At 40.9% G+C, this 17,972-nt stretch overlaps 1 protein-coding gene across 3 annotated transcripts in view; it reads right to left on the bottom strand.

Annotated features, from left to right (window-relative positions):
• The window catches only part of ITPRID2 (ITPR interacting domain containing 2), a 42,893-nt gene that overhangs the window by 8,114 nt on the left and 16,807 nt on the right, over positions 1 to 17,972 (bottom strand). For all 3 annotated transcript variants that reach the window (XM_069781595.1, XM_069781597.1, XM_069781598.1), the window contains 7 exons: positions 17,086 to 17,158; positions 10,437 to 10,528; positions 6,069 to 7,295; positions 3,614 to 3,694; positions 3,081 to 3,208; positions 1,851 to 2,001; positions 658 to 723 (listed from right to left, as the gene is read on the bottom strand). In XM_069781595.1, coding sequence (XP_069637696.1) covers positions 658 to 723; positions 1,851 to 2,001; positions 3,081 to 3,208; positions 3,614 to 3,694; positions 6,069 to 7,295; positions 10,437 to 10,528; positions 17,086 to 17,158 — 1,818 coding nt within the window. The remainder of the gene's footprint in view (positions 1 to 657; positions 724 to 1,850; positions 2,002 to 3,080; positions 3,209 to 3,613; positions 3,695 to 6,068; positions 7,296 to 10,436; positions 10,529 to 17,085; positions 17,159 to 17,972) is intronic.

Here is a 17,972-nt window from a genome sequence, read left to right as displayed (position 1 = left end):
GAATAAGCACATAAAAAGTCACATACAGACACAACTATGCTTTCTTGTTATTTATTCACTCACTTACTCATTCCCTCCATGTAACAAATACAGCTATAAAATAAATATATGCTTTGCCTTTATGACTGCAACAAAGAGGATCATAAAAAGGAATGGGCTTTTTTGGAAGCCAACATAAATATGAATTGTGGCAGTTCCCCAAGCCACCGACTTTTGCAATACGGACACATCCTGCCAGAGCCATTGACAGAGACACACATAAAGGCTTGATTTTGTTTTTCTTTGCTAAAACAATTCAAGTTTGTTCTTTCCTTTCTGCAGTCTTTGAAGTACTTGTTTTCAGTAGCGTAAAATGCACAGAAAAATAAGAAATAGTTTTCCCTAGAAAACTCACCATGTAGTCATTGTATCAACTAAATGCAAACAACATCTCACTTCTACATATTCCTCTTAAAAACAAACAAGACTTCACAGCTACTTACACCTATGGTTAACTTTGCTTAAGGGAAAACGCAGCTGTTCTCAACATAACTACTCAAGTGAATAAATTATTTCCAAGATTATGTGTCAAATGAATCTCCTGCAACCTTTTTTTAAGAAATCCCTTCCTGGTTCTTTTTCTTAGCAAAAAAAATACAGCACACAACAATTACTTACTGGTTCAATGACATTCAATGGAGAAGGGCATGATAGATTATCAGCACTTCTGCTTCCATACATACCCTGAAAAATTAAGTCAAATTAATGCTTTGAGGATTTTCTCATAGCTGTCAGAAGCTAATATATAAACATGCCATGTCTCAGACAACTTTCTGTAAAAGCAGAACCTTGGAAACAGGAAGCAAAGCTGGTTGGAGAAAGTTTATTTCAGTCATTTTTAAAGCTGGCCCTCTTCTATAAAAGGATTTACAAATAAAAAGGTATTTATATGGTTCAAAGAATGCAAGTTTGGCTTGGGATCACAGTAATACCATATTTTCCTGTTCTTGAGTTTCAATTTTTTTCCCATGACAAAATACTGCAGAGGAAGATGTGGCCTATGCCTGTGTTGCTTCTACAGAAGAGGATTGGCTAAGAAAGAGGAATGAGACCCAGGAAGAACATATGATACTTTTCATCTGTGCTTCTTTTGTTTGGCTGATGACAGAACTGCAGCAGAAAAAAGAGGAAGTGTCTTCCACTGAGTGAAAAAGAAGAGAAAGTATATCACCATGCCACCAATAAATATATGCAAGTGTTTCTTTCACACACACCCCTTGTGCTTCTAGGGAGTGTTTGCAGGAGCAGAGCTTCTCCCACTGTTTGGCGGAGAGCCACATGTTCATCTGAAGGAGCTACAAAAGGCAATGGAGGAAAAAACAACTGAATTTTCCTGGGTTTTGGTTCCATGGAGAGGGGAAGCACACCCCATTTCTTGGGAGAGAAACACCGTGCATTTCTTGTCTCTCTGCCCTCATTTCACAAGTAAGAAAATTAGTGTAGGGAAACTCCAGAAAGACCATCACCATCCCCCAAGGATTTTAGACATGAGCACTACCTACCAAACTGTGAGAATTCAGGGTCATGACGAGGAAAAAGAAGAAAGCACTGACAGAAGAGGTCTAAAATCTCAGACCTAAAACCCCAGAAGATATGTATTGATACATATTAACACCAAGAAAGTCCTTCTATTCACACAACTTTTCCCCAAGTCAAAACACTGCCTGAAAATAATGAAATATGGCCCTTGATAATACACACAACATCATTAGATTCCCCAGATACCATTCCACTTTAAGAGTTTTAACAGTTATGAGTTATTACCATTGTACTGAGAAAATATATAATGTTGTTGCAAAAGTAATACTTACTACATGTGTCTGAGGTCTGTAAGGTGAAGACATGTGCAGACTTCTCAGCTGGTCTTCCAAAGCAAGTAGGCGTTCTTCTAGCTGCATCTCTAACTCCTGTAGCTCCATGCGGACAGACTTTCTCAAGCTCTGTAGCTGATCAGCTTCATATCTATACCAAGTCCATCACAAAAAGAACAAGGGCAGTCACTGCACTCAGGTGCACACCACAAAGCGGGAACTGAGCAGGATAGTCCCATGAGTAAAGGACTTCATACAAGGGAATTCAAAGTGGAACACAGAGAATTCCTCCTTCGTGGAAAAATTAGCTGAACGCCTAGGTGGAACAAAACTCCTTCTCCATTTATAGAAAATATGTATCACTTCATGAAGAAAAGTAAACAACATAGTGTATCACAGAACTTTCTCCAAAAATTTTAACTTTAAATGAAATGCTTAAATATGCGCAAGCAGAAGAAACTGTCATTTACACATATGTCTAATCAAATCCAGTTCAAAACCATTAACAACAAGAATCACAGAGCAACGCGGTAATCGCATATTACTTCTCCTGCGTGGTTCTAGGTTCCCAAGCAGTCGCAGCTACATTTTGGCCAGGACACCATTGTCTAAGAAGGGCAACTGATTTCAAACATGTTTACTTTTAAAGTGATTAGTCAAGAGCTGATTCAACTAAAGTAAAAAAAAAAAAATATATATATATATATATATATACAGTTTTGAAAATTGTTCCAGATCAGCTTGCTGCTGCAACTCATGGTGAGCCGAAACACACAGAGCCGGAATATGAATGCCATCTGTAGCCTGCCGAGTGGCCACTGTAAGTTGGAAAAGCATCTGAATGCTACAATGTTCATTCTTTATTTACATCTACAAAGATGGGGTGGTGGGGGGGAATCTAAAAATCTTTAGGGTTCCCCCCCCCAATATCCTATGTTCAAGTACCCTATGATAAAAGTCCTTAAAATCTACAGCTGTAAAATCACTTTGGAGAAAGGATAAAGAAAAAAATCACTGATTAATGAAAAATAGGGATTAGAAGAAACAAAAGAGAAAAAACTCTAGAATGAAGAAGTATAAGGAAGGGAGTAAACAAGTTTTTGGCAAAAACTCAGCTTCAACCCTGTTCTAATTGAAACTAATAGATTTCTTGCTCCGATTTCGGGGGCAGCAACACACTTCCTAAGTGCCAGAGTATTTTCTCTTTGTTTTTTTAAAAGATCATTTTACCTTTCTTCTTCTGTCATGTGCTGATAAACTGTTGTCTGTTGACGTAACATAGCCAATTCCAAATCCATCATTTGGGTTCTGAATAAGTTTAGATTTCGCCTTACCACTTGTAGCTCCTGGAAAGTATTCTAGGGGGAAGGAAAAAAAAAAGATAATAAAAAGATAATAATGCATTACATGGAAAAATTGAATTAAAATAAGTCTGGATCCTATAACCACATCTGCCCAGATGTACCCTTTGAGTCAAGCAGAACCTCAGCAACTTCACTATACTACAGAGGCTGCATGTTGTGAACTCACATTAATTCAAGAAAACAACATTTTTAGATGTATCATACAAGCAAACACATGAAAGTATTTCCATGTATTTAGATTAATTCCTTTTTAATGTTATTTCCAGGATGGAGTAATCTGTTACCTCTTGAGAGCAAAGATAGGGAGCTGCCCAAAGTTAGCACAGTCTGTGGCACATTTAGGATGTTTCTTTGTACTTTATTTTGGCTAAGTACCACTATGTGAACAGGGTCACTTACTTCGTAGAGAGGTAGAATGGATGATCTCTGAGTACTGTAACCAGTGGCAGCTGAAAGATCCTGACCCCTCATCACTGGGTACTAGGGAAGAAACAAACAATTTGAAATGGGAAAGTCAACAATCTCCTTTATGAACTTATCTTCTCAAACACGCAGATACTCCGACAGCAGCCACTGTTAAAACACAACCTTTCTGGTATTGTGATTTCTGCTACCTATGTAAATATTGTATCAGGAAAAGGAAACCTTACAAAATGGCAGCGCCAGCTCTTAACTGAAGTATGTGCATCAAAGCTCTGTAATGCAAATGTGATGCAGGTGAAAAACCAAATTAATCCTGTCTGACACAGTAAGTAGGAATAAAAGCTAAGTTTTTCTGCACCAGGCATTTTATGCCTGAAAAGTAGTCTCAATTGCCTTAGCTAATGATAAAAACAGAACTGAGCAAATTAAACTGTGTGCCATTTTCAACTCATGATTATAGTCACATTTGTTGTGGGGTTTTGGCTGTTCTTAGTTTGGGGTTTTTTTGTTGATTTTGGTTTTTAATCTCACTACATTGCCTACATCCAAAGACCCCTGTATGCTAACGATCTCTCAAGAAAACGAGATTGTTGAAGAATTTCTATTTGCATGTTGCATCAACATATGGAGCAACCAGATAAAATTCAGGGGCTGTTACATGCAGAGACATGGCACAACAAAGAACAGCGGAAACAGCAAAAACATTTACCTTTTCAAACGTGAAAAAGACAGCTTGTCCAATATAATTTTGAAAGAATTCAAAGGACTATTGACACGCCATGGAAAATTTGAAGCATGTCCATTCATCCAGAGGAGTTTTGCTCAAACATGATCACATCAAGGGGATGTTTTGTTTTTCCTCTCCCAGTTCTCTCTGTTCCCTGTTCTACCAGGAATTTACCTACTCCTCTTTATTCCTTCCTAAAATCAGAATCATATATTTGAAACACCTCAACTTTTTCTTTAGCTGCTGAGTATGCTGTGTGCCGAACTTGATCTTGGCTGTAGGAAAAAGCAGCACCAGGGAATACATTTTTATGTATTTATTTATTTATTTCTGCAAAGAAGGACCAAGCCCCCAAAATGGAACTAGTCTAGACAAAATACACTGGAAGCAGAACAAGTGGGCTAGGAGATGTTATTATCCTCTCCAACACTAATTTTTTTTTTTTTTTTTAATTGAACCAGCTTGAGCATGAGTTCTGGATGTAATACAGAGGTTTCTTCTTCAGTAGCTTTAGTTAGCATGGTATATGTGGTAAAAGTACTGTAGCACACTGTATGTAACCTTACACAAATCAAGGCTGCAACTGGTACGCTGGAGGGGATTTAACAGAGAAGGTTAAATTCTGCAAAGGCTTACTCCCAGGCACACCGTCCACTCCGTTGAGCAATGGCTGACTTAAAACACAGTTGACCACAGCTTTCCGCTGCAGAGCTGGTCACAGCACCAAACCTCGCTCCGAGAAGCAGGGCCTAAAAAAGCCCACTACAGCCTACGACCTGCAATATGGTGCAGGCAGGCACATGTTTGTTCTTGGTTAAAACCCAAAGAAATTGTGAAAGCTCTACAACTGAATAGTCTTCATGTATTCATATATAAACAAGCAGAGTCTGCAACTGCTCTGCCCACGTAGCCTTCTGCAGCAGCTGGCAGGCTCCTAAGTTGGATCACCACCTAAGAGAACAGCAGTATAGGGATGGCAGAGGAGGAACAGCTGGCAATCAGGAGGGAGAGAGCAGAAGGTGTGGCAGAAACTGGTAAAAAAAAAACGTGCTTGCATTTTAAAGCATTTCTTCTCTGAGTGATGAGATGGACAAAATTTCACATGCTCTGACAAAACTGCTTCTTAATAAACGACTGATGACGTCAGGAACATGTTGACTAGCTCGAGTTGAAAGTGCAAAAGATTGGCACGAAACAGCAGAGAAACATATAGGGATCAATCATCACTGACATCATTAGTGAAGCCATGCGACTTGCAATGCAAAAAATACATTTTTATGAGTTCGATGGGAAGTATGTCAAAGAGAAGAAGAGAGGTCAAAGGACAGTCAATATGTATTTTCAAATCTAAAGCTAATGACTATCACCTTAAAATAATAGCTGATAAAGAGTACACTGCTCTTCCCTCCCACCCAACAATATCCATAAAAGTATAAAAAAAAACAAACCACAAAACCAACACATCAATCTGGGTCAACTGCAACAAGAAAAAATCAAATGCAAAAATAGTGGAGCACTGGAGACATGATAATTTGCCACTTTAAAAAGATGTTCCTAAAACAGTAGCAAATCAAACTTGCACAAAATGTCATTTTCTCCTGATCTGTTGCGCTATGCAAAGGAATATTCACGTTAACATCTTGGTTTTGTAAGGATAAAATAAGGAGCCACTTTGCCCAGGGGCAAAATTTGGCTTCCTCTTACCTGTGAGAGGTTCTGCAGAGAGTTTCTGATGTCGTGTAGGACCCTGCGCAGCTGCATCTCCACAGTGGAGGGCGGGTTGATGGCATGAGGGCGATGAGGATATCCAGCATGCCTTGGAGAGAAGGGACAGCTGAAGGGGGAAAGGAAGGCGCTGAAGGAAGAGCCAGAGATGCTTGGGACGCTGTGGGTGCTCAGCGTCCTCACATGCTCGCAGAGCGGTCTGTCCTGCCACTCAGTGGGGAGGGAGTGGAGGGAGCACGTTGACTGGGACATGTGTGCCGGTGTGTGCAGCGGGCAGCTCTGTACCCTGGTGGGACTGAGCTCCTCAGATAGCCTGTTGGGCCCAGTCTGGGGCACTTCTTTTTTGGAGGACGAAGGTGCAATGAACAACGTGGATTTGCACACCGGCTGGCCGGCGGCTGCCTCACCCTCACTTTTGTCATTCTCAGACATCGCTTTCTCATCTTCCTCCACACATGTGTACTTGTAGGTGAAAGAAGGAGGACTGCACAGAGTCTCTTTTCCTGGAGTTAACTGGACATTCACAGAGGACACCACTTTCACTGGATTCAGCAATGCAGTTGGGAGAGACTGAGACCGCCTTAGAGGATAGCCCGATTCAGCAAACCAGAGTCTCTGCTTCCTCAAGAGATCTTTCGACTTAAGCAGAGTGCGTCCAGCCCTGGAATCAGATGTGCTGACAATCCTCATCTCAGCTCTTTGCAAGGCCACGTGAACCCTGTCCACGGATGATTGGGAGGAACCGCCACCTTTCAGAGACTCCATCGACTTGAGGATATGATGCGTGTGGTACTGAGGAAACTCAAACACACTGCCTTCCTCCAGCAGGTCCAATTCTTTTCGCTCACCAGAAATGTCTTCCTCTTTAGAGCTGACCTCTCCTTGCACTGCCTCTGATACATGAGATGACTTGCTTTCTCCTCCTTGATTTTGTTCAGTTTCATAGTCAATAAATTTTCTATCTTCGCTCCCTCTGTTCTCAGAAGGTGCCCCTACCTTCCGTCTCTCTACTTGCGAGACAATATCCTCTTCATCATCGTCATCGTCATCATCCTCCTCCTCATCTTCTTCCTCCTCCTCAAACTTATTGAAACAGGGCAGTTCCTTGCCTATCAGTGTCTTCTGTTCCTCACTATGCGACGTCACGGTTGTCTCGCTGTCACAGCTGTCAGCACTGCTTCCCATGCCCTGCAAAGACTCCTGAACCTAGGAAAGACAGGAGCCAGCAAAGAGGTGAACGTGCTGGAGACTCAGCTACTGCCTTCTCAGGAATCGGGCTAAGAGTCCAAGTCCATATTCATTGGGCATTGTGGTGGGGAGCAGAAAGAATAATGCAGTTAGTGTGCAAGCAAAACAGTAAAGGAGAACAAAGAAACCATAGTATCAGATACATTAGAAGCATATTGAAGTATGGCACCAAAAGGAACTTTAAAAAAAAAAAAAAGGCAAACTATTCACACATTTCTTTGATTTGACAATAAACTCTTTATTGCCAGAAGAAAAGAAGTGTCAGCAAAGTAAAATAGTAGCATGAGTAAAATGCTAGTATTTTACGTAGCGATGATAAAGGGATAGCAGGGTGGCAGTACATGGCGTCTTCCATATAAAAAGGTTCACAGTCAGTGCTGAAATGAAGGGTGGTGTTAGGGAATACATACAGAGAAGTGAGGAGAACTGCAGACCGTAGTGAAACTAGTGTCACAGGACAACACTAAGAATGGGAAAACCAGCCTGCCCATATACTCGGCCTGTTTTAAGTCACAGAATTGTTTGAGACTGCGAATCTCACATTAGGCTGCTAATCTCTATTGAAGACTGCATCCAGTACTATTATGCCCATACTTCCTTCCTTTCTCCTAATACTTCTTCCCCTTTTCATTCTAAGTCACAGTTTAAAACAGAGCACATGCATGAGGGAGCTGCTAATTTAATAGGTGACAAATGACAGGAAAAGAATCTATGAGAAAGGAAAAAAAAAAAAAAAAGAGATCTATGGATTGCAAAGCACATTCCTTAGGCTGGCCTGATTGACTGGTATATTTACAAGTGAACAAGACATTTTCATAAGAGTATGTGGTATAAAGTACAGTCTTGGAAGTTTACCATAGTTGATGCATGAACTGGAAATTTAGAGAAGCTTTTCCCATCTCTAATTTCTGCAGCTCTCACTGCCATTAGGATATTAACTATTAGCTCCTTCTTGAGAGATTACTTAGGGTGTATGTCAGGCAATACTTCCTTCTCCAACCATCTAGAAGATTTCTGTTGTAAAGGTCATCTTTGCAAGTCCATACTTAACATTGCACTCACTGGCAAAGGCACAAATTAGTATGAAAGACTGTGCAGGTTCAGATACTGTTCAAGTCAAAGCTATTAAAAGAACAAAAGATTGTAATGTCTAGGTGAAATTAGGTGTGCTACATGTGTGCATATCTGTGTCTCTAATCATCCATCACATTGTTCACTTACAAGTCAGGCAAGCAAAACTTGAAGAGCTTGGATGGAGAATTCTTCTAGCTTCCTTAGTAATATGAAATTCCCCTGCATAATACCTCATCTCAATGCCAAAATCTCCCTTAGAAATCTTTATTTTGGGTGTCAGGGATGAAAGACAATACGGTTCCAGTTTCTGAGTTTTCTCCTGAGTATCAGAGGAATGCTATGGCTGCTAGAGTCAATTATTTAACAGTAGATGGCACTAACTTACCATACTTTTAAGAAACAATATACACCCCTCTGTATCCCCTCCATCTTTTCACAGGTTCTCTTCACTAGCAGCCAAATTCTCATTTCCCCTAATCTCATCATTCACCCGTATTTTCTGAATTCAGCTCAGCACTTGGCCTGAATAAAGCAGTGAAGGTGGCAGAAGAGAGCCTAGCAACTCCATGGCACAAATCTCGTGCAGACTCAATACCTCTTTTCAAAACAGCATAATAGAAAGCAGAAAAATCTCATCCCTTTACAGCCAACACAAATAAACTCCACCAGCCTTCCAGTGAAGGGGCACTTAGTTGCAATGTGCTTTTTAATGGACTCTTAACCAGGCTGAAACCAATATAAAGATCAGGAGTGAGCAACTCTAATCTGAGTCACCTCCTAACATGCCTGTCAACTTCAGTGCAGTCCCAGTTTAGTAGAGGGCAGACCCAGTATCTTGGACTATTATGCTTATTACAGGCATTCAGGCTCATGATTTCCTTTATTCACTCTCTTGCTCTTGGAAAGTGTAAGCTGATGTTTAAGGGAGACACAAAGACCAGCACTGTCTTGGCTACTTTTGGTATTCAGTTGAAAAACTACTAAACTGGAAAGCACAGAATACCAGTACCGAAATGGAAAAGCAACATTGACGGATGGGCAGGGTGAGAATCTCTTCCTAGTTAAGTGCCAAACAGCTTTTAAAATGTTTGGTGTGCCACAAGTTAAAAAACATACAGTACCATTAAAAAAAGGTTCAGCAGCTGCAAGCCACAGAAATGAAATTACTGCTGATACCGACACCCACCTTTGTATTCCTCCCGACTGTGGTTTAGGTCCCAGACAGCTAACCAATGGCCTTGAGGCCGGGATCCAACTCAAGAGTTTTCTCTGGCTGATTGGCAGGCCAACCAAATCATGGCTATTACTGTGCGAATGTTTTAGGAGAGGCAAGAGAACACCTCTCCTAAATATCAGGTACGACACTGAGCAAATGTGTTTATTGGGCAGACACCTAAATACCATGCTGGAACAAAAGCCTCCCCTAAGACATGCAGTCTCTGGTCAGTATCACAGCAAGTTCTGGGACCGAGATCAAAAGAACTGGAATGAGAAAGAGCATGGGAGCTCAAGATTGACTAAACATTAGTATACCTTCAAAGTAAAGTCAGTATGAAATTGTTTTCACTTTCTGTCAGCTGCTAACTGGGGGAAAAAAAAAAAAAAAAAGGAAAAAAAAAAAGAGTGGAGAGGTAAAAATGATACAAGATATGAAATTACCAGAAAAAAAGCTATAATCTTTCACAACCTTAATCTCTACCCACTGCAGTCATGAGAGGAATGGACTATGACTCTGAAGCATCAGTCAGTGAGAGAAGATACACCAGAGACAGCAAACAGGACATACTTAACTTAGAGTTAATTCCAGGCCCACGAATACCCAGATTATCCTACCAGAAAGGCTTTCAAATTTTAACACAGCTCTGTAAGGGACTCAGCAGGTCCAGCTCTGAAAATGAGAAGTTTTATAGGATCTAGGCTGATGGTCACAACAGCAGTCAAACATCAACAACCCTCCTGCCCTCCCCAGGTCCCTACTGTCCCACAATAATTAATAATATTTCAACCACAGCATGGGAACCTTACCTGAAGCTGATTAAATGGAGAACAATCTGTGGAGGAGTCCTCAGCGAAGCCACTGCTGTCAGAGTGCTGACTCGCAGTCCGTAACAGCTGATCTGTTTAAAACAAGCAAAACCCAACCATAATTACTTTACAAATCACAACCTTTCAAGCCCAATCACATTCAATACATACTTTCCTTTTACATCAAAGTAACATTAAGGGGATAACGCAATTCCTTTTCAAGTTCCTCTTCGAATAATACAGAAAACCAGTTTGTTTCTTTCAAGCAAAACCTCTTCTCGGGCAAAGCCCTACTTGTGCACTTTCAAGCAGCAGTAGAAGAGGAACCACCTTTTACATTTTTCTTTCCTGTACTGTGGAAAAAAACCCACTCTGCAGATGTTGCCACTGCTGGACTTTACCTTCCACAAAACTGAATCGCTGGTTAATTCACATGCAGGCAGTGGAACAGCTGCTTTTGTATTGACACGTACAGGTTCGCCGCCCCTCCTGATCATGGATACAAAGGAGATCACTCGTCTCCTGCCAGCCTACACCACCTCACACACCCAGAGGAACAGTATCACACGAGCAGAGAGGGCGATGCACAGGACTTGGGAGAACTGCTACAGACGGTCCTCCACTGGTTTAGCGGACGAATACAAAACATCTCTGACACATCAATGGGCAATCTGCCAAAGCACATTCCCAGCGCTCCTTTTATACATGAAAGATAAGATCCTCCTGCTTGTTCCTTTCTACTTACATTAGGTAAGTGTTAAAATAGCCTAAAGAGACTCTAAAATCCTCTGGTACAAGCCCTATAGCCACAAAGCTCCTTTTCAAGGAGATGTCAGTCGCTCTGCAGTACAGTATTGCATGTATATTGTTCCTTACTAGATACAGGAGGCACTCACCAGGTATGGGGTTTACCTGACAGCACCGTAAACATTTTGCTTAGCCAGATGGCAGCCTGGGTAACAACCATATCTCACCTCTAGTTCTCAGCAGAAGAGTAAAAGCTTGGAGATGGGATGAGACCACAGCAGCCTGTAGCCCCCAGACAGCTGCCGCCTCCTCCTCACCCTGGGGCAAGAGCTCCCTGCTGTCTTCTCGGAGGCTCAATGCAGAATTTTGCCCCACATTCTTTCAACCACTTAACTGTCATCATACAATTAATCCCAGTTCACAGCTCAATGCATTGGAATGCATTATGAAAACTGTTTTGAAACTGTTGGATATTCAGAACTAATTTTTTTTAGTATAACTTTGGATGAACATTTCACTAACGCAGAAATAAAAGCCTGCACAGGCCCAGGAGTTTGTGAACACCAGGAGAGGCAAACTGCCCATTAGACTTCTGTATCAGCGATTTCACACAGCTTTTAGGGAGTGCCTTTCAAATTGTGCTGCTGTTCTGTTATCATGGTAGCCACAATATCCTGCAATGATAAACAACTTTTCTACCTCAGGACAGACATCCCCACCCAGCTCCCAGTAAAGACAATGGAAACCACTTCCCTGAGAACTGGACTAGCTCTTATTAAGTGCCCGATACAATTAATACAGCTGAAAGAGCATGCCATGAATAGGTTGCCACTACAGCTGAGGCTGGTGGGAGCTGCCACCTCCTCCAAGATGAATAGTTACCTGCTTTGGCCTTGTCTCTGTCTCTCTTCCTATTTGGTGAATTTCAATTTAAACGGAAAAAGCACTACTGGTGAAAGCCTTAGCCACAGGGGAGAGATTCCAACTAGTTCAGATAAAGCAATTCACCATTGCGTGTGCTGGCACCTGGTTTCACGTGCATGAAGTTTATTACTGCTCAAGAAAAATATTGACCTGCTCTTCTATTTCCTTCTCAGTCAATATTTCCTTTTCAGCTAGAAAAAAAATTACATACATATATTTATATATGTCTCCTCAAATCAATTCTTGGTCTCCTCAGAGACATAATACTAAAGTAAAAATCAGTGGTTTAGATAATTTTCTGTAGCACTTATTATTTATGCACATGCTTTGACAGCCTTACATGACAGATACTGCCAGTCAAGCAATCAGTCTAGAGCAGAGGCACTCATACCTACCTCATCATCTTTATCCATGGCAAAAGACTAGCACAGCACAAACAGATTCAAACTGCCTTGATTCCACCTAAGGAGACATCCCCTTAATACAGTCATCCCTTGCTTTCTGTGTTGCAGAGCTGCTAGGATTCTTTTTTGGAACATTTTAAAGCAAATCAGAGAAGACATTTTAAGTATGAGTCATCTTCTACCATACCTTACCCCCGACTCTTGCAAGTTCTCAGGGTCTCCACTATACCGCTGTCATGTAAATCCAATAAAAACTATTAAACTACAGGAATCTCTACTACTTCAGTAGTGAAATGACAAGGTTTGGCTCAGTAAAGACTGGAAATACCAACTAGGACATTAGGATGTACTGATACATAATGGTATCCACCATCCTTGTCGACTACCGATCCAGATGTACAACCTGCTCTATGGCACCTGGATGTCCCTCAGATTCAAGCAGACGAGGGGAAAGCATGAAAACGTTTTTTAAAAAAGCTAGAGAGTTACATTCAGGTCTTGATTAAAATGCCTCCAGGCAATGGAGAGTCTTAAGAGAAGGAAGTTGTGATTAGATATGGCTCCCCTCTCTTCACTTTGAATGCAGAAAACTCGGCACCAAAGACTGGGTTGTAGGGGCTAACCTGGGATCACCCCTTGCCCTGTGTACCCCCATGCAGGCAACTGTACTTTCCGCAAAAAGGTCACTGCACGATGCCAGCCCCACAGCCCAAAGCTATTATCCACACTACATAGAGGAAATCTGAGCTAGCAGGAGAAGGCCAGAGGCAGCATAATAAGGAAAGTGTGGGAAAAGGAACCAGACAAGATGAACAAAACCAGAAGGAACAATCAAACTCACATCCCAGTTAAACAGAGCACAAATGAAAATGTCCCTTGGATTATTGTTTTAAGCTATATTAAAAAAAACAAAATATATTTAGGCACTGAATACATGCCAAAGAAATGTGGGTATTCAGAAATATATCAAATAAGCTGACAAAGTTCTAAACATGAACAGATGATGAAGAAACAAGTCTATGGTTTACAAAACATGAGAGCACAGATTTATCAGAGAATCACTATCAAATAATGGAATAATTCACCTATTGTAAAATAATATTCAGTTACCAATGGACTGTCAGTCTCACCAATCGAAACAGTCCCATCAGGTACTTGCCTTACACCTTCTGCATCACTCTACTGCTCACACAGAAGCGGAGGAGAAATACAGGGAAACTGACTGTGAAGCTCTAGTAACATCTATGTTTCTTGTACCTGCAGTACTGGCAAAGCTCTAATGTGCTTTGTATTTCATGAGTTTATTAATAAATTGACATTCCCAATTTATCTATAAAGTATTCCTTTATGGGATTAAATATCTGCTGGCCCTTTTTCCCATATGTATTGCACCCTGCACCCCAGCACTGCCAAAACCAGCCCAGTAAGGAGTCCTGCTGCAGAACTCCTCAGAGTCCCTGGGGATTTCCGAGCTTCTGGACAGATAAGTACAGACTCCCACAAATACTAAATCTGTTCCAAATGTTTTCTTCTCACTCCCCCATCTCCAATCTCCTGTGGAGCTGCACCCACAGAGAGCTATAAATACAATAATATATTAAGGACAGAAAGTGCTGGTGAAGTGCTTTCTTCACTTTCAAGAACTAAATTTTTGAAATTAATCACTGCTTTTGACTATCAGCGTCAGATGCCTTGAAAGAAACACGTTTGTCGCTATTCAGAATTTCATAGAGCCACTGATGTCAGCAACCAGACACTCACAAATTACAATGCCTCGAGAATACTTTGTTCTCTACGTGTTGTACCTATATTTGTCTCATTTGTTGGGCATTTTTGCAATGGAAGGTGCTGCTGTATAAATATGTCAGGAAGAATTTTGTTTTCCAACTAACAAACCTTCCTTCCAGATAACTTCGCAATAAGGTTTTTTATAGTGGACATTTAGCAGCACTGTATGTTTACAGTGCAAAGCAACTGAAGCTTTTCATTTTTCTCTACTGCATTCCTGAAAAAAACCCACATGCACAAAAATACATCTACATTTGAGGTTTGCAACAACAAAGAACAGAATGCCGGTTTTGGGCATAATGGATAAACTAGTTCAGTTCAGTACCATTTGGAAGACATAACCTAAAAAGTACATCAAACTAGTCAATACAATCTTTGTATCCCCTATAAAGTGTTTAACAAAGACAGTACTATAGCAAAGCAATCATTTTCAAGCCACTTTGAAAATCTAAGCTTACCACTTATAAACAAAGCTAATCTGAAATGAGAAACATGCTTTAATGGGGACTCTAAGCAGCAGTAGACTCAGTGTTGTTCAAGCATATCTTAAGTCTCCAGACTATTTCAGTAGGAAAGAGAATCTCCTTTTTTTTTTTTTTAATTCAAATACTTCACATCTTATTATAGGCCCTCTTAGAATGCCTTACAATCTGTTGTAAATTTCAGAGAAAGCATCCACAGCCCTCTGTGTAGATGTAAAATGACACTGCAAGGTTTATAACAGCCTGTACTGAACAGCACTAACCCTGCTAATTGACACAGAAGCACCCCTACCTGAAAAAAAAAAAAAGTACAAATGTATTCCTTCAAGAGAAGTGTTCATCTGGAACAATTTTTTTGTTTATGGGTGCTTACGTACAGGAGAGCCAACACCACCGAAAGAGGTTGGCCTGTATGAGGATCATCAGCTGAAATCGCATTGCAACAGAAGACCGCTGCTTGAATTTCATGCCAATCCCACCTCAAGAGATTGCTAGTGAGAGTGACATTTCACGTTCAGACACAATGGCCAGCGTTTTTAATAAGTGACCATTAACGCTGGATTCCTTCAAACTTGGTGAGCACCTGATCTCTAAGAAAACAGGCCTCTACGTTATCCCATGTTGGACAACTTACAAAGAAAATTGACTACCGTTTTTTAACGTTTTGGGTAAGTTCTCCACCAAATGCTCTCTTTCTTGGCAATTTTACTGAAACCCATATAGAACAAGTCCTAAGCTTTCCACATCTTCCAGGTGAAACAAAATGTTGGTCTCAGACTAACTTTTAGCAAACATGCAGGCTTATCATCAGCATTGACATCCTTGTTAGATAAGTCATAGAAAATTCTAGGCAATACTTGCATGCTAACGAAGTGTCATCACTAATCTATGCCAAATGTATTCAGAAATGGGTGGGATATACTAGCTGGGAAACATGAGCCAGCATGTCCCACTACTGCCATACTGAAGACCCATTGCTTAGAGCTGCTGGTACCTTTCAGCAGGTACACACAGGACCTCCTGACTTTTTTTTTTTTTCTTTGCATGGAGGAAGAAGAGGGTAAGATAGCTGCTGGGAACAGAAAACACAAAATCAGCATTCCAGAAGATGAAAAAAATTAATTTTTCTCCTCCCTGACTGCAGCTCCTGGTTCCTTAAGTTGCTTTCCTCTGAAAAGCTCTTTGTGAAACTGCTGAGGCCAGGCGAACAAGAGACCTGACCTGTAAAGAGTACATCTCTTTACATGGAATCACATAGAGCATGTAGCCATGAGGTTTAAAATACAGCCAAGGGAGAAATGCTGGGAACAGTTAGAGATGCAGTTTCTGGTTGTCCTTCTTGGTGACCTATGTTTGTAACAGAAGATGACTAGCGAGTGCAATGCTGTGTTGTGCAAAACACTGCTGAACTAGTAGCATAAGCTATCCCTAATAACCAGGCATTAACCTTCAGCGCTTAGTCCAGAGCATTCTCAAACATGTTAATGCAATTCAGCTGACAGTTCACAAGACTGTCAGTTCATTAGTGAAAAGGCAAATAAGATGATCTCTGTTTCTTAAGACAAGTTTTTCTGCTTCTCTTTAGTATCTAGCGATGCTAGTCATGTGTCACCAAAAAACTGCATCGCAGCTAAGCATCTCACTAAATCCAACAAGCTCTATTTCTTCTTTAATTACATGTAACAGCTAGAGAACGGAGTTCGCTTGCCAATGTTGGGCAAAGTAACAATCACAAAATGAACTTAAAGATCAGCTTTGTCCCTCTCCCAAGCCATAAAATACATAAATAAGAATTTGAGATGAAAGCACAAACTAAGTGAGCCACAAGAGCCAGTGCACAGTTTCCCATGTGAATGACCACGATTTCCCCGCGGGTGCAGAGACACTAGTCTTCTGTGCAGCCAGCTTGCAGACGGAGCAGTAGTGCATAGGAAAAAGCTGGATGTATCATGCAATTTAGGTTTAAAACAATATAATTTTAGTTTAAATGGGTATCTTAAATTACAGGATCTGCCAGCGAAAAAAAAAAATCCCACACAATCTGAATTAACATTTCAGTCCCTCTGAGCTATCAATTGTACAAAAGTGAAAACAGCCAGTGAGGTTATACGGCTGTTGTCTTGCCTGTAATTTGGTTGCCACTTTGCAGTAATGTTCTGTGATTTAGCTGAAGAAGAAACCCACATCTTTTTTTATTTCTAAAGAGGAAAGAAACTTCAGAAGTATTAAATATCTGAATCAGCATTTCAGAGAGGGAAGGACACTCAGCAGACTGCTGTCTCCCGGGAGCTGAAGTCTACTCACCTTTCCTTGACTTGGTCACTGCCAGCTGGTGAGAAGCCGGAACGTGTGGTAGATCCCCCTCTGTACTCTGGATCTATTGGGAAAAAGAATATTTTGTCAGGCCAGCTGGAATATGCTCCTGTCCTGAAGAATGCCCAAGCTACATACACTGCACATGCAGGGATTTTTTTGTTGTTTTTTTAATCTTCTCCATCCAACAGCCTATAATGATTGAGGGAGCAAATCACATCTCCTTGAACCAACGTATTATTTCATTAGGTATTGAGCAATGCTCCTGTAAGAGAGCAGTGATCCTTAGGACAGCACCTCCCACTCACAGCGCTAGGCTCTCCTCTGGTTACGTTCCTCCTGCAAAAGACCTGGAAGTCACATCCTGTGACAACACTGAGAGTTCTCAGTTCCTCTTTGACAAAGACTAAAATAACTGTGAAAACACCTTTGACCACCTTTACACTAGTGTCTTTTCCATTCAGCACTCTTGGCCCCTCATTTGAATATAAAGAACAAGCAAAATACATTTAGAAAAATATATCAAGAGGTCAGCACATAAGGACTGTCATCTGCTGCCCTATCAACCAAAAGCCACCAATCTTCCAGAAGGACCCAGACCCTGCCAGAACCTACTCCAGACTTCACCATGCCACTACTCATGGAAATACTTCTTGTGTCTTCCAGTACAAAAAAGGAAGATAATGTATTCAGAGCCATGCAGATTTCAACTGGGAAACTTAAAACTACATGAAAATTAATCCAATCACTTAATCACTTCATGAAACACAGCCTTATTAAGAAAGCAGTTCTCAGAGAACTGTTCAAACAATGAAAATAATATGCCTATAATCTCAACAGGGAGGCCTTTGTTTAGTTCAAAACCTAAAATCTGTTTT

This window comes from Haliaeetus albicilla, chromosome 4 (genome assembly GCF_947461875.1).
Source record: "Haliaeetus albicilla chromosome 4, bHalAlb1.1, whole genome shotgun sequence".
Classification (NCBI taxonomy): domain Eukaryota; kingdom Metazoa; phylum Chordata; class Aves; order Accipitriformes; family Accipitridae; genus Haliaeetus; species Haliaeetus albicilla.
The sequence above is the reverse complement of the archived record's forward strand: the minus strand, read 5'-3'. Positions and strand labels throughout refer to the sequence as shown.